Source organism: Oenanthe melanoleuca, chromosome 1, assembly GCF_029582105.1.
Source record: "Oenanthe melanoleuca isolate GR-GAL-2019-014 chromosome 1, OMel1.0, whole genome shotgun sequence".
Lineage (NCBI taxonomy): Eukaryota > Metazoa > Chordata > Aves > Passeriformes > Muscicapidae > Oenanthe > Oenanthe melanoleuca.
The window spans coordinates 77980366-78001443 of record NC_079333.1 but is presented as its reverse complement, the minus strand read 5'-3'; the positions used below and the strand labels follow the sequence as shown (position 1 = coordinate 78001443).

The 21078-nt window shown below is 37.5% G+C and overlaps 1 protein-coding gene across 2 annotated transcripts; it reads left to right on the top strand.

Moving 5' to 3' along the window:
• Window positions 1–75: 75 nt before the first annotated feature.
• Window positions 76–20721, top strand: XG (Xg glycoprotein (Xg blood group)). 2 transcript variants are annotated; one of them, XM_056491093.1, is made up of 9 exons: window positions 84–410; window positions 10054–10095; window positions 10372–10428; window positions 13992–14027; window positions 16537–16605; window positions 17504–17551; window positions 18157–18195; window positions 18472–18591; window positions 18792–20721. In XM_056491093.1, the coding sequence occupies exons 1-9, from the start codon at window positions 350–352 to the stop codon at window positions 18806–18808; spliced, it is 489 nt and encodes a 162-aa protein (XP_056347068.1). In that variant the 5' UTR covers window positions 84–349; the 3' UTR covers window positions 18809–20721. The 2 variants fall into 2 exon arrangements, with proteins under 2 accessions (XP_056347058.1, XP_056347068.1); XM_056491083.1 differs by having other exon boundaries at window positions 76–410; window positions 18472–20721.
• Window positions 20722–21078: the final 357 nt, after the last annotated feature.

The following is a 21078-nucleotide window of genomic DNA, read 5'->3' as shown; positions in this document are numbered from 1 at the left end:
ACAGGTTGGCTTTCCCCTCTGGGAAGGAGGTGGATCCAGGGTGTTCGGGCACCCTCCTCATTGGGCTCTCCGTGCTTCCTCCCTGGGTGATAAATAAGTTTCTTGGAGCCCAGGTGGTGCCTAATGTGCTGCTCACAGCTTGGCTCTAGCAGGATTGCTTGCTTTTCTTACTTGCCTTAGTGCACAGAAAGGTTTCTCTCTCTCTTGCAGAGCTTGGGTGTGGTGGTGAGAAAATTCTCTGGACTGAGCTGCTGATTCCAGGTGTGTCCCTCAAACCTTGTCACTGCAGTTGCAACTTCATTGCTTGGAAAAAATCAGCTGGTGCAATCAAGGCACTGTATAGAAGAGCATGGAGAAATTCAGAACAATTTTGCTTTTGTGCCTTGGCTTCCTTCTAGTCCATGTAAGAGGTAAGTGACCTTTACCTTGGCTTATTTCAAAGGCTAGATTATTAAAAGTGAAAAAAAAACCCTGAACCCAAACCATAAAACCTAAGCTCCTAACACCTAAAAGGGATGCTTGTTTATTTGGAAATGCTTGCTAGCTTCTTTTTTATAGCTACTGTTTCATAAGAAGCATTCAAAAGTGTTTGTATGTACTTCACAGTTTCTAAAGAGTTCCAGTCTCCTGGATGATTGTTCATAACAGCTATGCTAGTTGAAGTTTGTTTATTATAATTTCTTATTTTCTCACTAGTGTCACGTCCCTAAAATGATTCACAAGCTTAGGCTTGAGAATAAACTTTTGTAAATGAAAACTGTAAAATGAGAGCTTCCAGGGGAGCTTACATTTTCCAAAGATATCCTTAGTAAAATAATGACTTCATGTTTTAAAGCTTTTCTTGGTTATTGATATTTTGAAACCTATGAGTTTTATTGTGAAAACAAATTCTGATTCAATTTAAAGATGTTCAAGCTTTTATATTGGTGCATATGGTTTAATAATTATAAACTAATAGTTTATTAACCTTAGTAAATGTATTCCACACACAAGCATACTTTTTCATGCAGGACTAATTAAGAATTGAATACATTATGTAAATACTTTTTGATTAATGAATAGCAATAGGGAAGATGTAGCCTTTTCATACTGGGTCATTTTACTATATTCAAACACAATTTCTTTCATCAAAATATTCTTCTGAACTTTTCTTGAGGTCAAACTAAATAGAATTAACTTTGTGTGCATCTGCCATGTGGTGTACTTGTAATATTTTATTTTTTGTATATTAGCAATGCTGCAGAAACTTTTTGTACAGTGTTGGCTGCAAGAAGAAATCAGTCATTAATCACAAGTTCCAAAATAGCAGCTGCTGCTGATCCTCCCACCACCCTTAATTTAAACCAAATCCCTAGGAGATCTTGCAGTGATGGGCAAAGAGAAACACCTTTTCTTAACTTAGTTCAGTGGTTTAATTTTAAGAAATGAGGAATTATTTGGAGGTCTTCAGCAATTAGCGTGGCATAGAAAGAGCAGAGCAGTAGGACTGAGCTGCATGTTGTGCTGTGAGCAGTGATGATTCATGCAGTCTCTCACCTCTTGGCATGCAGACTTTCTTGTTCTGTAACTGTCATATGTTGAATAGTTCTGCTCAGACAATCTGAGCATGAGCAAGCAAATTTGAATATACTCTACTATTTAATTACAAGGGTAGTCAGCCTAATTATTCTTCATTTATAAATGTGTTAATTTAGAGCCAATTCAGGCTCTGCTTTGGGGGAAAAGTCATTGCTGGAAGTTGCTGTGGGCTTTGGGCACAGTCTAAGGACTCTGGAAACTATTTAATCTACTTTAACAAGCAAACTTATTTATTTTAATTCTGTGGCAACAGCCACTGAATTTTATCATCAAAGTATTCACCATGTTTCAGGGGATATTTACAATAACCCCTTCTCAGTCCCAATCAAGACATGATATGAGAAAGGCTTGGCTGTGCTGGTGAAAAGCTGGCCTAAATTCTTATGAAAGGAATGTCTGTGGCATGATTCACCCTTTTATAGGTAGCTTAATTCTTTTCTAAATTGTAATCCTCTGTAATAGCATCTATAAACTACTGGACCACCACAGCCAGGCCAGATGACATCATTTCTCTCACCATCCAGCATTTCCTTTATGTCCAACTATCTTGAGTTACTTGGTGCTAGACTACCTTGATGGACACATCTCAACAGAAACATAACAGAACCAAGAACCATATTGCACAAGGAAAGTGAAATCTGATACAGTTCAGAAACACTCTCATATACTGCTCACTGCAGTATTCCATTTTTAGCTACACTCTAGCTTTTGGAATTTCCAGACTTAGGTAGGTTACATGAAGGCTCTTATGCATTTGAGCTTCAACAGCTAATTGTCTGTGAGGCTTTTAGCCCAAACCAAATGAAATAAACTTCTCAGAAACTTCTTCCACTGAATTTCACAGTGACATCCCTCTTCAGTTCCTGCAGCTTGGCTGACCTCTGGTAATTCAGGTTTGGCTGTGTCTGCACTGCCCATTTAAGGTGGGCTCAGACACAGCCCAGGTTGCTCCCCAGTAACTGAGATCATGCATCTGTTTGAAACACAGGTCCCATCTGGGCCACAAAGCTGTGTGCACACCTGCAGTCCTCACTGTGCAACCTGGGGGCTCTCCCCTGTATGGACCTGGAAGGCAACTGAGACTCACTCAGACCTGACTGCTCACAATGCTCCTCAGGCTCCCAGCACAGATATAACCTATATACCCATGGTCTTTAATAGATTACATGTTTAGCCAGTAACAAAGACCATGCAGACTGATGTGGCTGAAATGGTTCACATTTACTCCATCAGGTATTGAATGCTACATAGATACAGGGAATAGCATTTATTGCTAGTCAGTAGACCATGCACCTCTGTTCAGCCAAGGCTTACAAAGTTTTTGACTCAAAAGCAGCTGCAGTCTCAGTCAATCAGCTGTGCACTTTATGGGGAGAATATTGTGGACCTGTTTGAATTTGAGACTCCATGTGGCTAAAAGTTAAAAGACAACAGGAGAGATGACAAGCACAGTCCTGTTTTTCTTATACTGCTCCATGTATCTGCAGTCCTCACTGTAGTTCTGTGTGAGGTCCTTGTGGACGTGCTGAGGCACTTATGGATTCAGCAGGCAACACTTTCTCTTGTGCTGGCTGCCAAAACTATTTCACTCCCAAGACCTGAAATGCAGTTATCCATAGGCACATCAGTGCTATCAGCTAAGGGTGTGATTGCAGTTCGAAAAATCCACATACCTGAACTGGTTGAAACACTAACAAGGGCAGAACTGTTGCAACATCAGAGCTTAGGAAGAGAAAACAACAGGTGTAGTTACTCAGCTTCTCAGGTTCACTTTTCAAACATTGCTGACAAGTTGCAAGCCTAGCAGCAGTGACCAACCTGCCTGAGTATGTATTTTTAATTTATTTGCACTGTCAGTTGTAAAACCCTTTACATCCCATTAAGGGTAATAAATAACAAATAAACGTCAGAATTCTTTCAAGATTAGAAATCAATAAAAATAAATCTTTTTGTGGCATTTTGCTTCATAGTAGGAGGAGAGAGATTAATTTTGTTTTGACTAGAGTCTTCCTTCCTTTCCACAGGCTGACATCTATGAACGTTATGGGAAAATACTGAAAATACTTAAATCTGTAGTACAATATCTTCTGAAGGCAAACACACCATCCCAGCTGAAGGAATGGGCTTGGATGGGTTATGAAAATTTAACAGTCCCACCTCCACTGATTAAGTTTTGCCTGTCACCAATAGATTTTAAATTCTATTTATGTAGAATTTATGTAAAAGTTAAATCACAGCAATATATTTTCAAAGGGCAACAATGCTACAGAAAAAAAAAATGAATGCAATGGCCAGAGCAGGCACTAAGATTAGCAGACAAGTTGAAGTCCTTCCTTACATCCCTGGTCTTATTACACCAGTAGTGAAGGAACCAGGGACTATCCATAATTGAAGGTCAAGGGCTATTTTGCATGCATTTTACCCATGTACCTGGTATGAAAGGGGGAAGAGGAACATTAAAACACTCTGTAAGCAAGAGAAACTGCAAAGCTTGGCATCTCCCTGACCACCTATACTATATTCAGCTCTCTCTGTTGTCTCCAAACTACTCCCTGGAGAAACTGGGGATTAGCCAGCTGGCACTTAGGCAGTGAGTGGTCACTCAGAGCCCAACAGAGCTCTTGCTGTGCCACACTAAGGATTTCAGGGGGAATACTCACACAGGTCTCTTGTTTGAATAGAATTCTCATGTAATGTGACCACTATTACGCCTGAGACTCTCAGACCTGGCTGAAAAGGGCTGGCAGCTTCATGAAGCTGTAGTGACAGAGAAGCTTTGGATGAAGAGCCCACACCATGGGCTAAGCTCTTCTGCCTCATGACACAAAGCTAAAAATCTGAGTAAGGTCCACAGCAACATGTATGTTGTTCCTTCCTGGGAGATCCCAAGTCTTTTGCTGCAATTTTCCAGCACACACCACCTTCTTCTGCACTCACTCTGATGTAAAATACAGAAAATTGTACCTGTTTTATTTTATGTACGCAGGGCATATAATATTATAAAGAACATCAGCTACCTTTGAACAGCAAGGCAAATATCATAGAACAAAAAGATTTTCTTGAGTTTGGTGAGACTGTTGACAAAGCTAAAGCTGTACTGCCACCCCTACACTATTAGTGCATCTTAGTTGCTGGTAATTATTTAAATGTGTTCTTGTATGAATAAGCAAAAGAGTCCTTTTCATTTCCCTTGCATTTAAACTAAAACCAGAAGTGGCCTAGCAAAAAATACGAAGCCAATAATCAGGTTCATGTATTGTGGTCTATATACTGGACCTTGGACCTTAATTATAGATTTTAAAGCATACTCATTTTCCACCCCAGCATCAAGGGGTTGTAATGGCAATCGTTGTTTATGAAACTAAAGGTCCTCGAAGGAAAAACAAGCTACAGTAACATCATCAGGAAATATGGATCATGAGGCTATTACATGAAAGAAACAGTACCTACTCATTGAGACTTTGTCCAGTGTCCACTCTGGGGTGTAAACCTTTGTATTTTCCCAGAAATGAGTAATTTCCTTTAAACAACTATAATTGCATCGTGAATAAAGTTGGACCAGTACATGGGTATGTTCCAAGTCCCATAGCTGGGAAAATACATGCTATTTTCTCATTATGGAGCAAATAGGCTTCTTGATTGTATTATAATCAGAAATGGTCTGTGCAAAGAATAACTTAAAATTTCAGCTAAAAATAAACACAGAAAATGAGTCTCATGAGTGATTTTGTTAACATATTGTTCCCTTTTAGAATTTTTTTTTTCTCATTTTTAGGTCACAGACTTCTTAGTCTCTGACAGCTTTATAATGTTTTAAGCTCATTGTATTCACAAAACAATTTCTATTTAATTTCACTGAAGAAATCATACTTGTTCAAGTCTTTAGATACTGAAAAATCAACTTGTTCTCCCTTTCTATCTTGCTCAGAATTAGAAGTTAGTTGCTTCTAATTTATTTGGCACACAGGTAGTCTCATCCAAAACATGACTCCTAGCAATGTACCCAAATACAATTAATTTAATAATCTTAATGACAAAATGTAGCACACATGTACATATATGCTATTATATATATGCATTTCAGATGTGTGTCCAGAAACACATACAATCACATACAGACACATTTTCTCATGGATTTTTAGCTTCCTTTTTAATACTAGACTATGCATATTAAAAACTTGAGAAGTTGATCTCATTTGTCACATAACCTGATCCTCACTTAGGAATATCCATTGCTGCCTTATTTAAATCTGCATCATTTTAAGGGCCAGAAGCAATGTTCATATGAAGATTGAAAATTGCAGAGTGATGTCATTATAGCTTTTTGTCAGAAAACTTGACTGCTGTTGTCATGACAAACTGACAACACTCACCTGTAGAATCCAGCCTTGTTCCTCCCAAATGCAACTCAAAAGCTGAAGCATCTCAGACCCTTGTGATCAAACAGATACATGGTTAAAGGGTGGTAGACACATTAAACATTTAGATGACAAATTAAACCAAAGACAAAAGATGCTACTGGCTACATTTTAGTGACTGGGTATTTGGGTCACATTTTCAGGAAACTGATATTCAGAATTTGTGAATAGTAAATGCAGATGTGCCTGAGGACATGACTTTGCAAGCATTTTCTCAAATTCTCTGTTATGAGTCATTGAGGACCACCCACTAAAAACAATTATTACAGTAATTTTATTTCTTTGTCAAAACAGGGATACTCCCAGAAGAAAGGTTAGAAGCAATGTCAAGAAAATAGCATACTAGCCAAAAAGCAGTAATAGCAGAGATAACTCTGAGACAATATCACCTACACAGCTAAATCTCTTCACAACTTTATCCAGATTAAAACAAACAAAAACCAAGGCCAACAGAAACAAACACCAAAACCAGCCAATTTAAAAATGCCTAGTGGTACAAAGCTCTTTCTGCCTCACTAAAACTTCTTTCATTCTCATTGTCATCAGTATATTTCCAACTCTTTCTATTGTGGAAGCTGATAAAAAAATGTGGAAAAATAATTTATTTCAGTCTGTTTGTTCTGTGAAGAGCTTCACTAATTTACTTCCCTTGCCATTTATCTTCAGAGTTTTCTGAAGTGATTGCAGCTTCTGTTGAGGTCAGTATTTTCTGAGACTGCAATGTGATTTTGTTTTTAGACTGACCATGGTGTGGATAAAGTCTGAGTCATTTAGCTATTTAATCAACTGTTATCCTCCTTAAAGTAGATTCTTAAAAATATCTAGGTATTACAGTCTCAGAAGTGGTAATGAGCATTTAAAATTCTGCTCTATACTTCTTTTGGTTATTTGATGTTATTATCAGAAGTTGGCATCAAGGTCTAAGCAGTCTTTTAGTTTATTCTAGTATAATTTACCATGCTGCACAGATGTCCTCATACAAACTGCCCATCTGTTAAAATTTGTGGTTACCCAGTCAAAGAGATTTCACTGTGGATTCCTCTCTTACTCCCAGGCAGTCATTCTGTGTTGGTGTCCTTTACTTTTCATTGCTTGGCTTATCATCAGAAATATTTTTTTTAAAAAAATCAATTTGAATAATTCCTGGAGGAAATTTTCAGTCTTCTTTTTTCTCTTCTCAAAATTTCTCTAGCTTTCTTCTGTTTCTCCCTTGAAGTCTCAAAACAACACCTTTTGCCTTTTCACACCTTTTCCACAACAGAACAGACATACAGTAGGAGAGGGAAATGTTGGTATTGCCCAGAAGAAGGGCAGGTGTCAGTAACTGTTTCAGGCTGGTGTTTTGCTTTAGCTCTCATGCAATTGAAAGCATCTGCATCATCTTGCTTGAATTTCACAATCTAATTAGATTTCACCTTCTATTTTTATTTTTCCCTAACTTCAAAGAAATATTCTACCTGAAAGTTTTCCACAGTCTTCCTTCACAAGACTATTTTGTCACATTCTCTTTACAGCATTAGGACCTCAGTAGTTGCTTTCCATATTGTTAGTTCCTTCATGTCATGACCTGTAACAAAGAAGCTGGTTTGGCCAACAGGTCTTTGGTATTACAAACTTATTTCTTGTGACTCTTACTCTGATTATGGTTGCAAAATTATTCCTGATGACTCACTCCAACAATAAATAGTTTTAGCCATTGATGATGGTCATATCCTGAGGCAATGGGGTTCAGGTCAGACAAGCCTCCTCCGGTACTCAGGATGCTGATCAAAAATGAGGATTTTACCAGAGGACAAAATCAAAGGACTGTGAAGCTTAAGTTTCTTGTACTGCTGGCACTGAAGAAATGCTTCATAAAAATATAATTTGATCATATAAGTCAGGGCAATGCCAGGATGTCTGCCTGCATATAGCATGTCTGCATCAAGATCAGAGGCTTCCATGGCTGTGGTGAAAGCCCAGGGGAAAAAATTCAGGGCCAGTAAGGGCTGGTGATGCACTCAGGCAAAAAATATCTTCTGGTGAAGCAACTTGTTTATTTTATATATTTATGTATTTAATGGATTCACATTAAAAAACCCCAGCCTGTCAGAATCTTAGATTCAGGCTTTAATAATGGCTTTAAATTGAAAGAGAGTAGTTTTAAATTAGACATTAGGAAGACTTGTTTTTTTACTGTGTGGAGAGGCACTGGAACAGGTTGTCCAGAGAAGTTGTGGATACCCCATCCCTGAAAATGTTCAGGGTTGAATGGGTCTGAACAATCTGGTCTAGGGAAGGTGTCCCTGCCCATGGCAGTGAGTGTGGGAAACAGATGGTCTTTCAGAATCTTTCCAACACAAACCATTCTGTGGTTCTATGATTCCATGAATATTATCCACCTGAAGACCCAGTCTAAAATTACTGAATTTGGCAGTGATGGCTGAGTGGCCAGGGCAGAGGTAGGAGAGGTGGCCAGATGAGGTAACACTCCAAGAACAAATTAAATAATAAAGAGATAACCTGCCACTCTGCTAACATAACTGGAATAGTCTAATGCTTTACCTGTTTTTACTTACCAAACATATTCCTCTTAATATTTTATTGGGACAGTTTTGCTTTAGAAGCCATTTCTACTTTGCATTCCAGCCTTGTTTTATCTGTTCCATCAGACCTCATCTATAATTAAGTTCATAGACTTACACTAAAATCCTCGTGGGAAACAAAACATTTCTACTTTATATATTCTGCACTGACTGTTATTTGAGGATCACAAAGTGTTTCACCACTGATAATTAATCTTTCTGGAAGCTCTTTGACACAGTCAAGAGCTATTATTCAGGAACAGTGATTAATGAGAAAAATGCAGTGGAGATGTACAAGACCTGTCAAGATGAAGGAGCTGAGCTGAGCCCTGAGCACTGCTGTGCTGACAAACCTCTGGCAGCCTCTCTCTGTTCCTCAGCTTCTTCATTTGAACAGTGATGCCTTTCTTGCTGTGAAGTGTTCAAGACTTGCCAAGGAAAACTCCTCAGTGAGCAGTTAGGTATTAAGGCTTTTACAAGGGATAATAAACATATGCAGATCAAGTGCAGTGTGAGGCTTACTAGATAGAGCACAGTAATGCACTTCTGTTCAGGAAAGTCATAGCATGTCATGACTTTCTGTGGGTTTGTGTAGGCTGATCTTATATTTGGAATGCAAACACCAGGATGATGCATCACCCTGGATGAAAACCAGTGAATACATATTCTGCAAACCTGTGTTTCCTGAAGCCTGTATATTACAAGGAAAGTGGCAGATTGTGGAGTTGAAAGCAAAACTCAATGAATAACTGTGTGTGCTCAGTTCAAAGTCATCTACTTCAGTTTATACATTTAAAATATTTTCTGGTTTTCTTTGCCTGCTAACTTCAAAACTGCAGATACTAATTACTCTGCTGTGACATTCAAAGACATTGTTGTCACCTAACAGAGAACAGGAATTTTTTTTTTTTTCCCTTTTCAGATTTTTTAATTTACAGAGGAAACTAAATTAGGTAAACACATCTTAATGTCTTTTACTTATGGCCCATGTTACAGTAAGAATTTTTTTTTAAGAAAAGCGAAGCTGATTTGTGTTGCAAGTGATCACAAGGCAGGCTTGAAAGTGAAGTTGCTTGTTAAGCTGAGCCAGTAAAATAATAATGAAGGTGTTAAAAATTCTCACCTAATGATTTTGGTTCACAAGTGCTGTGCTGAATGCTACTTTCATCTGTCTCCTGGCAATAATCCTGTGCCCTCCAACTGGCAACCTGTGTTCTTCAAAGGGATGTTTGCACAGGAGGTGAATGTGATAACACAAGAGAACAGCTTCTCTTTGGCCCTCCTGAGCAAATAACTTCCCTGAATTACATGAGCCCCTCTGTCACAGTCATTCAGGACTGCACTGTGCAGGGATGACAGCTGGCAGCTTGTGCTGTTTCACTGGGTCTTTCTTTTGCCTCTTGCTGATGTTCTGGCTCTCTACAGAGCCCTCAGGTCAGGAGGTCATGGAAACTTGCCTGCTGACTTAGTGTCTTCTGTCACATTCCTTCTAGGTCAAGGTGATTTTGATTTAGCTGATGCCCTTGATCACCCTGGTATGTACATTTTCTACCCTTATTTTATTATGGCATTTACTTCTAATAATAAATACACAGAACTGGGAAATGCTAGATGTCAATGTTTTTCTCATGACATGAAAATCTTCTCTAAAACAAACAAACAAAAAATAGCTTTGAAAACACATTACTTCATTTTTGGCTTCTGCTGTGATACATAAAAGATTATTGAAAGTGTCTCCCTACATTTGCAGATACCTGCTTTTGTTAAGTTAGAGCTGTTAATGTTTATTGGCATGCCATTGTGTTCAACAGATGACATAATTACCAGGAGGCCTACAGTGATCAGAAGACCAACAAGACCTGTGTACAGTGAGTAATAAATAATGGGTTTATTGTATTATTTATACATTGATTTTGTACATGCAAGAAACTTTCAGATTGGGTTCTTTTATCATATTTTCTGCTGTGCTTTAGCTGAGATGATTTGTGAATAACAGCTGTCTTCTTAAAGTAAAAGAAGCACTGTTTTGGCAATTACCCATTAGGTGTCTTTGCTGCTTCCAGTAAGGCATTGGAGCATGGCTGGCCAGTGATAGTGTTTTATTTCCTGAAGACTTTCTTCACACTCTTCTGGATTGTTCTGAACTCCCTAGGGGGTATAACAATGAGTAGCTGTTGCTAAAAATGGCTAACTATTCCTCCACTTTTTTTCCTTATTATATTTATATTTTATATATTTATTCATGGTGATTGGTAGCAGAGTTGGAAAAGAATCAGAACAAAGTTGGGGCTATTCTTTACTCTTATCATGTACTTGATTCATATTATCTAATATTGATTGCTACAACCACCTGTGTCAGAAAGGAAAAAAGGCTCTGAACTGTGGAGAGCTGTAGTCCTGAGAATGCCAAACAACATGTTCCAATGTACACTTGTTAACATTGAAAAAATCCAATTTCCAAATAAGAACAAAATTGCATTTGTGATGGAACAATTTAAAATAACATAGGATTTTTTGTCATCTAAACTGAACTGGAATAACTTTCTGTCTATCAAACAAAATGCTTGGAAAATGCTGGATTAAAAAACAACTTTAGTTCTTTATCTGCACAAACTTAATGATAAGATTTTAGGTGCCTGAAAGAAGTTACATTTTCCACACAATTCTCTGGCTCTCTCTTTGAACAAACAGGGGCAGTATTTTGTGAAAGTGGTAGCTACTTCATTTGGCAAACAAAATTTATGTCTGGCCTAGATTAGAAGTGTTAGAAGAGTTAGAAGAATTTCTATTGTAAAATACTGCATTAAATGTGGATTTGTTCCCATCCTAATGTAAACATTTCAAGCTATTTGAATTGTGCCCTAAAATACTTTGTCCTTGGCCATGATAAAAGGTACTTTAGGATGCCAATATCTGCACTGAAGCTGCCTCAGTCAGGTGAAAGGAATTTTTATTTTTAGGGACTCCTAAATCTGTTAGAGATATGAACATCAGATTAATATCTGCCCTAACCAAATCAATTTCACTAATTTTTGGGCAGGAAGAAGTCCATGTTTTCCAGGCTATTTCAGAGTCTCCTTCAGCGCTACAGAGGACTGCAGAGAGTTTTAAAAAACAATTAAAACTTATTAAAAAACCCACAGTGTTACAAATCAATTATTGGACTTGTAAAGTGCAGGAAGATGGTACAAAAGTATATTCTAGCATCTGCTTTATGCTTCATCTTAACTTCAGGGTTTCCTCTATATTTCATTCAGAAGTGAGGCTTGCTGAGATTTTTGTTCAGGTGAGGCCAATTATAAGAAGTGTCCTCTGGGCATCCCATGCACCTCTGCCTGAGTTGAAGCTCTCCTGTATGTACCTCCCCAGTGTAGCAAAATTCATCTCAAAATTTAATGGAAGGTAATATTTATTTACAAAGTCTCAAAGTAAGTTGATGTTTTCCCACTCACAGCTCCTGCACTCTGTTTAATTCAGCCATTTCCTCACACCCACATGCTCATGAGCACCAAGATGTGGTGCTTAGGTGGTCTGGTGAGCATCGTGTGCAACGTGGGACAAAGCTTGCCAGCTCTCATCCTGTCTCTGTGCCTAAATGACAAGTAGAATCCACAGATCTTTCATATCCTTTAGGAGCAATCAGGTATTATAGAGAGGTCCTTTGCCTCATAGTATTTCTCACTCCAGTGTCTCCCTTGGTCACATTGCTTCCCATTTTCTTTTTTCACTTGTTTGGAGTACACAGGCTGCGTGCACAGAGTTATTTTCTGGGTGGACAATCAGAAAAGCAGGGCTATGCTGCAACCTTTGGTGTTAGAATGCCTTTCTGCTTTTCCTCTGCTGACAACTCATCTGTGCTGTCATTGGAGCACAGGCCTGGTGGTTTTGACAGGAGCAACACATTCCCCAGTTTTACTGCTGGGAACAGTGACCTTTTTTGTCCTTTCTTTTAACACTTTGCTGTTTTTTTTCTGGTCTCAACAGACATTTCCATTTTTATTTCATTCATATCAACCTTAGCATTTCTGTAACAAATCTCTACATGAACCCTCCAGAGGAGAACTTGTATTTTACTTGAATTCTTCATCACAAAAATAAATTGAATCCACTTTTCAACTTCTTGCTTCTTACAGTGTTAACATTTGACAGGTAAAGGTATTTTTGAAATGGAACTCTCTGCTGAGCAGACACAGGAAGGATCTGTCGTTGACAAGAACAAACCAAGTCATGTATTATGAATTTGTTTATTTTCCTGCCAGATTTCCTAGTGACATCAAAGCATTTCCAAGTTGTTACCTAAATAAGCCTAGATACTATGCAAAAGCAGCTTCCCACTCCTTCTAGGTATAAAGAACAGAAGAAAACAAATTTCTGCAATGTGATTTTCCTGTGTTTCAGGAATTCTGACACATCTCTAATAAAAAAAACATTTGTTTAATTGAGAGTCCATCTAATTGTCTGTGGCAACAAGCACTGTTGCCAAAATTTAGATGTGTTTTGCTATCCCTTTTCTTCTGATTCACTGTATCACTCCACACATATAAGCATCAAGAATGAGATTCTTGGAGTTATAACATCCATCTAATGTATTTCTTTCAGAACTCAACATCATTCCATATACACCTTAAAGTACCCCCCACATACTCATATCCACACCTGAATGTTAGAAACTGAGTTCCTCTTACACATCAAATTGGACAAATTGTTTATTGCATGGAAAGATTCCATCCCAGGTACAGGGAGACGTGTATGGTGCTGGGCAATGTTGATTTACTGGGTGACTTTCACATAAGGACATTTAATTCTATCTAAAAACCTTTATAGCTCAGGCAAATAAAAACAGACTGCCTCCCAACCTCAGAAAGGAGCACAGGATTGCCTGAAGCAAGGGGTCACCATGACCCTTACATAGATTAGTTGATTCAATCTCTCCCCAGGTAGGTTTATTGCTTCCCAGTATTTGTTCTTGAAATGGGTATTCAGTTTTTGCAGTTCAACAAATTGCACTTAAGCCAAACATACATATACCAATTTTAACCACAGAAATAAATGTTAATAGTTAAGTACATTTTTAAAATGGGTACAGTTACATATTGTAACATAGCCAATTTTATTTTTATACTTGCAGGTATATTAAAGAGGTATTGATCTTGATTCAACTGGAAGACTTATTCCAACATCATTTAAGACAGGAAAAAACCCTTTGTATTTTGAGTAGAAAATACTGTCCTATTTGTCCATTAGTGTGGGAAAATGTTAGAGTCTAACAGACTTTTCAGAAAAAGTGTGAAAAGTTATTTGAATTTGTGGCACTGACTTGAAAAAGGTGCTTGTCAAGCATGCAGTTGTACTCATTCTAATAAAAATAACATTTCATTTCCCTCAAGAATTGTAACTCACTTTTCTACATCTTTCTCCTATTCATTTTTAGACAATGACCTACATTTAGGAGATGCTCTTGGTGGGGGTGAGTACTTTGACTACAATGGGACTTTTTCCTTTCATGGCCTTTTACTGAACTCTGCCTGATTTGTGAGAAGAGATTTCAATACTGCAGGAGGCGCTGTGGTTATGAGAGTTATGACAACCCATGTACATGCAGCTCTTCTGCCTGAGGCCATCATGCAGAGTGGGGACAGCACCTGGTCACCAGCTGCCTTTGAGAGCTCCCAGCTGCCCTACCTTGCATGAACTGAAGTTAGCTGGGGCTTGCTGTGCCATGGCAGATCCCCAGGATGGCTGGGGAGAGCAAACGTGGCCTGTCCAGCTGTGATGGCTCAGGGTGGAGTCCTCTGAAAGAGGATGAAGAAGGTGATGGCTATAGTTTCTTCAGCTACCAAAAATGAGCCTGCCTAAGATTAGGAATCAGAGGTAACACTGGATGGAGAGGTTTAAGCTTCTTGTAGCTCTGCTGATGGCAAATTTAGAAATTCAGGAAGGAATGTCTCAGAGATGAGCACTGCTGAATACAGCTTAAGCTTGTGTTGTATGCATTAAGTTGTAACATGCTGTTAACTTCCAGATATTCCCATAACACCCAGACCTGACCTAGGAAGTGTTCACAGTACTGTACGAGCTGTGCAGACACATGAAGTCTTGAGGTTGGGAATTTGTACATCAAATTATTTTTTTTTTAGTGTGTTTAGAGATATACCAAGGATGTGAAGTACTCTAGAAAGGTTTTTGAATACTGAAGTTACTCAAAATGCAATAGTATTGAATCAAAGCCTAAATTTCCACTTTAATCACAGCCACACAAAAGAAAAATTACTTCTCAGCCAATAGCACAGAACTTCTGAATCAGCTGCAGTGGTCTGGTTTACTCATGTTTCAGTCTTAGAGAATATCACATTTCATATTTTTTTCTTTTTCCCATTTCCAAGTTCCCCTGTGGCACTTCATGCCTTTGTTGGAATGACCTATTAGTCCACATTTAACAAAGCTGAATCTAATTTTGTTAATAATTCCCATGTTTATATTTTCATTTATTCCTCCCTGTAATAATTCTTCCATTCCCCCAAGCTTTTATTGAGTGCTGTTAGGAGATGATAGGTTAAATATATTGACTAAAGTATTAATTAATAGCTTAAGTATCTTAACTAAATCAAATCTTATCATTCCAAGGATGGAAAATTGTATTTCCATTGTTTTTGTTTCTTTTTTCCATTTTCAGTTCAGGTTCTTAACTGACCTTCACATATGACATAATGAGGTTATGGTTGTGTATCTAGTTATCAGTATTTCTGAAGACATTATTTTTTTCACCAGCTATGCCATACAGTATGTCTTCTTGTGCTTAGAGAAGACTAAGTGCAGCATCATGATAGAAATGAAATATGGGATTGGTGGTTTTCTGCTTTTGTGCCACAGTGAGTCTTAGTTCATTACACAGAGGGCTGGAACAGGGCAAGCCCTTCCTCTACCTGAAATAATTAATTGGGCAAAGTCTAATTCAGCAAAGCTTTGCAACTTTACCTAAAATCCATTGGCTGTAGGCTAAGCTCACTTGAAATTAAGCATATACCTAAATAATTTTCTGGATCAGAACCTAAATTATGCTCATAAACAGAAGCATTGTATTTAGCAGCTAGGCAAGAAGAAAACATAGCAAAAGGGCATCTGGCATGTTTGGAAAGTGAAAGATTTAGGGAGGAGGACGGAAATTGCTATTTATTTCTGTGACCTAATTTTGATTTATGCAGAGCTAAATTCACTGTCTGGCTATGAGGACAGTTAAATATGTAGTTGAATTGGTTGAGAAGAGGATTGCAAGAGAAGACCAACCCTATACATGCAGAATAGGAACCCGAGATATAAAATCTGGCAGGATTTGACCTGAGTGAGCTCTTCAGCATTATAAATGCAGATTGGCAACTGCTTTTACTCATCAGATCTCCTCCTCTATCCAATGCCTCTCTTTCTAATATTTTGGCAAAAAAATTAAGGCTAAATGCTAGCAAAAAGTCCTCAACAGCACAAAACTGAAGTCTGAGTTCATTTTGCACAGTTCAAGAGCAGGGAATTCATTATGCATTAGATAAATTCAGCATCTGTTAGATGAAACTAATCTGCAGGCCTTATTAATACCTGCTGATGGCAAAGAGAACTTGTTTCTTTCCTGCCCAGCCTAGAACACCAGCTTCTCTGTTGGCTCTGAATAACTGGCACCCACAGTGACATTGTGCCTCTCAGCTGTCAGCTTTAACCAGTGTTAGCATTTGCCAGATATACATAAAATATTTTCCTTCATTTTTTTTTTTGTGAATTCTTCTCTTCTTTTGAAAATATTCCTTGTTAATTTCCAAGTCAGTTTTTGTAGATAGATATTTGCTGATATATTGCTTAAGTCTTCTTAACTCCTGACAAGATTCTTTTATTAATTCATGGGAGGACAAATTAGAAATAGATATAAAATTTTTTATTTACAGTTCCCAGTTTTGCCTGTTCAATCATCTAACAATATTAATTATCAATAGGTGACATCTCAAGAAAACCTTTATACCCACCTCTTCCACCACGCCCAGGAACTTATGGTGGTAATTCTGGTAAGACTACTTGCTCTTAAGAAATTGTAGTGCCATGAGCTGTTCAGGGCAGACATTTTGAATACTTTAATCTCTTATTTCTCTAGTAATACCTTTTATCTCCCTTGCCCTACATCTTCCTTTTGTAGTCACTGTTTCTGACCCAGAGTTGAGAAAGCTTTTTTTTCTAAATGTTAGTGTTGATACCATAAAGTGTTTCTGTTTGTTCAAAATGTGGGGTGCTGCATCTTAAGTGGCAGAAGACTAACATTTTAATCTTGTTTGTGTTTTCATTTTGGGTGTGTATACACTGAACTATGCAAAGGTTCAAATTTGACATCTAGCCACAGGGCAGGGATAAACCTGTGTTCAAATCAATTTGAGATGTGCATCAGAGATGGCCCTGAGGCATACAGCAGATGGGGCTGGGCAGCCTGAATTGCTTTTGAGTTTGGTTCCAGACACTTGCTTAAATAAATTGTGGTGTATCTACTCTGTCTTTCACCCTGTCCCTGGACTTACTTTGGGTATGGCTGTAGCAGTGAGCTGTGGACAGTCATTCCTGGAAGGGACACACTGACTGCTTCAGGGATCACTGGGACTCAGGATGTCCATATTATATAAGGATTTATGTTACTGAGAGCCCACACATCCTCCAAGTGCCCCAAAACAGGCACAGAATACATAGACACCAGCAGTGTCAGTACTTCAGCTTTCAGGTGGATTTTGGTAGGTGACTGTTCAGTGTGTGAACTGAACTGTTCACACAGACTGTTCCTGGTGTGACCAATCCATCATGTTGAGGCTGGGATTTCAAAGGTCCCTCACCTCTCCCTAGAACACTACAAAAGGAGTGGGCAAAAGAGCTGAAGGGGTTACCATTGTAGATAATTTTGCAACTGGAATCTTTATCTTGCAGGAGGATTTGATGACTCGGATCTCCTTGATGGAAAGCCTTTACCACCAGGTAACATTTGCCTATTTCCCTTGCAACATGTTCCTAACTCCTGTAAATTGAAGCTGGTTGGTTTTGCTTTAGTAGTAATCTGTTTGTCTCTGAAGGTATAGGACCAGACTCTGCTATTTTTATTCAGCTTAGTTATCCTTCACAAAAAAAAACATATTTTTGAGCCTGAAGCTAGAACTTGAAAGGTATTCCAAAACATTTTTTAGCATATGCCAGAAGCCTGCAGGTTTTATTCCTTTGAATTCAACAAGCAAAGTCCAAAAGCAAGAGGCATGCTGAAGTACATGACTAAGATCTTGATGTAAACTACTGATAAATGATCTGCTTGTGTGGCAGTAGAGACAAAGTATATTGGCCTCCCTGTGAAATGTATGATGCAGCCTGTCACATATGGTCCTTCTATCAGATGGCAACATTCCTCCCCAAAAAGGTCAGCAGGATGACCAGCTGGCCAGCACAGCTGTCAGTGAGGAGAGGAAGGGGAGCTCCTCTCTTGCTGGGCCACCCCTTTTGCCCTTTGCATGTCACACTTTGCTGAGTAAGGACTTAGTTCTCAAAAGAGGATGACAAACATTTCTTTGATGAAACTTCACCCTCTATTCCAGGAGGCGAGGAGCATCATTTCAATCATGGAGGAAACACAGGTATAGTAAATAATTTACATTATTCTACAATTGATTTCTGATCTTTATGAAATATTAAAACATGATAGCCTTATAAAAGTAGTACATATAATAAATTAGGCTTGAAGACATTTTCACATCAGCTGTAATGTAACACAATTTCTGTTCATCTGATTAATTCTATAGTTTCACCAAAATATTTTCATAATTTGGTAAAGGCATGCTTTAGTAGACAATATATTAAGACAAACCATTTAAGTGCCTCTGAAAAAAACCCCTCTTCTTCTTTTTCCACAGATTCAGGTTTAATAGCTGGAGTTACATCTCCTGTAATTTCAGCTTTTGTAATACTGGTTGTTGGATCAATAGCAGCCTACACTGCTTACAAGAACAAGAAACTTTGCTTCAAACCACGTGGTAAGGCCCAAACAGTTTTCCACTGATTTAGTGCTGAAGTAGATGGGAATTTGGCAGGCAATTGTCTCTGCCACCACAGAGGTGCCTGATAGTTGTAGCTCTGTGTGTGGAAACCAGCCTGGGTGGCCAGATCAGCCTCAGAAAAGCTGGCAAAGAACACCCACAGTGGAAATACTGAATGTTCCGTTTTTGTTTTTCAGGTGGGGCTACAGTGTAAACCATTGAAAGAAGAGTTGCTGTCTGACCACAGGCTCCTTTGGTTGGTGACGTTCTACATTGCCATTCTGACAGAAGAAAATCTTCCTCTATCGAACGTTTTCCTGAGACATTGCGATCTTTCTCTAACCTGATGTCACTTTTGCACCTTGAGCTTTATGTCATCAAAGACATGCTTCAAACATCCAGGGATTGTACTGCACTCTCTGACCTGCATCCATAACGGCTGGATTTTCACTCAGAAGTTATCTTAAGTACAAAGAAATCAAGTTTGATATAAGCTAAAAATGGAAAGAATTGGGTTTGTGAGGACTCCAGTCACCAAATAAAATCTTTTCGTGTTTTCAAAATTAGCCAGAAAACTTATTTGTTCTAATAGAATTGGGATAAGGAGTTTGCCATTTCCTTTCACACTTGTTGGGTTTCTCCATTATATTTCTGTAATGTTTACTATATTTAAAGAAAATTTGTAGTTGTCAAAAGGATTAAAAATTTGAATGCCTTTACTTTGTATTTATGTCTGAATACTAGCAAAGTGAAAGGAATTATAGCTAGACAATTCATTTTTAATTTTATAATATACTGAAAAGATTATGTATATTGACAAACCACAGCTTAAAATACAATAGAGGGGAACACATGCTAATTTTATTTATTTATTTATTTAATTGATAAATTACTGAAACGGTATTTAGCTCTTCTCAGGAACTAGAATTTCACTTTAGTTTCATTTATCTTCTTGAAAACTTAGCCCTGCTCTAGGAACCCTTGTAGGCATTAATCTAGCAAGATGTTTTTGTTGGGTTTTTTTTTACGAATTATTCGTAACTTTTGAAAAGGGAAAATGGGTACAAAGCTTCTTCTGATTAATTTAGAATGAGTTTGTGATGCTTCAGTCTCTAAAATCTAAGTCACAATGACATTTAAACTTCATGCTTTGTGGAGATATGGTAGACATAGTTTTTCTAGCTAGACTGTTTAATGTCTTTCCCTCATTCCTGACTGACCTTGCTGTGCTAACAATGTCCTCATGTAGACAAACCTACCACAAAACTTTTCCTGTCTCTCTGCCTTCATTTAGCTGACTGGATTAAAAAAAAATACAGCAATAGAATGAAATACAGATGAAAAACCAGCAGTTTACTGACATAATTCTGCAATACAGCCATTTTAGTTAACTTCTTAAAACATGAGGAAATTAGTGTGGTTTTATCTTAATTTTATATGCAAAACATGGTGTTTGTTACCACAATTCCATTTATATGGAGGTGAATATGATTTTGTGTTTGTTACACAGAGAGGAAAAGATATGCTAAAAAAAGAATTTTTACATAAAATAAAATACTATTTATCTAAGTTATATTTTAAATGAATATATATTAATTGCTTGCTTAGATTACCACTTTTTATTTTTTTGATCCTGAGAGAAATAATAATGTACATCAGTTTAAACACAGAAACATCCTGACATCATGCAGTCAAATGAACACCTTTGTGGATATCACTCTCAACTTATGAATGAGAAAATAATTTTAATATGGTTTTCAAGGACATTTACTATTCCCTTTAAAATATTAGTTTCCATGTTAATGTTTAAAACAGATTGATATATATTTTGTCAGACATAAATATTTGATTAATGAAATGACAAGTGTTTTGCTGTTACAACTTCAGTTTGTTCAACCATGAAAATATATATTTTCCTTCTTTCTCTTCAAAATTTTCAATAAATACCTACCGTGTTTTATCTAAGATACCAAAGAAGTTTTAGTTGTTTTCTTTGCTACTTTCTGGGACATATGAGGATTGATATCTTCTACATGTAAATTCAACTATTTCTTACTAGGGAAAAGAAGGAAATGCTTCAAATGAAAGAAAAATTACCTTTTTAGAAGGAAAAAAACTCAAAATAACCAAAACAGCCTAACTTTTTTTTTGTTTTGTGGGTTTTTTTTTTTTTTTGTTTAGTAAGTGTCTAGAAAAAGGATCTATGTGCAACATTTTTGGTTTTGCTACATTATGACAATTTATTTTAAAATTTTCATAGTATTTTCAAAATAATTTATTACTTGTGTTGATATTAATAGCCCAAACCCAGAAGAGTTTGAGCAAAATCCATGAATCTGAATGTATAAATCCTGTCTACACAAGAGTTTAACCCTCTGAAGCTCTTTGGTCTAATTTGTCAGCATATACCAATGTATCAATATACCAATGTGCAACTACACTTTTAGATGTTAATTTCCCTTTTAACTAGAATGATGATGGTAA

What these genes read in the sequence shown, in the direction of transcription:
- XG (XM_056491083.1), top strand. Translation starts at nt 350, where the DNA reads ATGGAGAAATTCAGAACAATTTTGCTTTTGTGCCTTGGCTTCCTTCTA. An exon ending in AACTTATGGTGGTAATTCTG is followed by an intron (nt 16,606 to 17,503) that starts GTAAGACTACTT and finishes TTTATCTTGCAG; the next exon opens with GAGGATTTGATGACTCGGAT. An exon ending in TGGAAAGCCTTTACCACCAG is followed by an intron (nt 17,552 to 18,156) that starts GTAACATTTGCC and finishes CCTCTATTCCAG; the next exon opens with GAGGCGAGGAGCATCATTTC.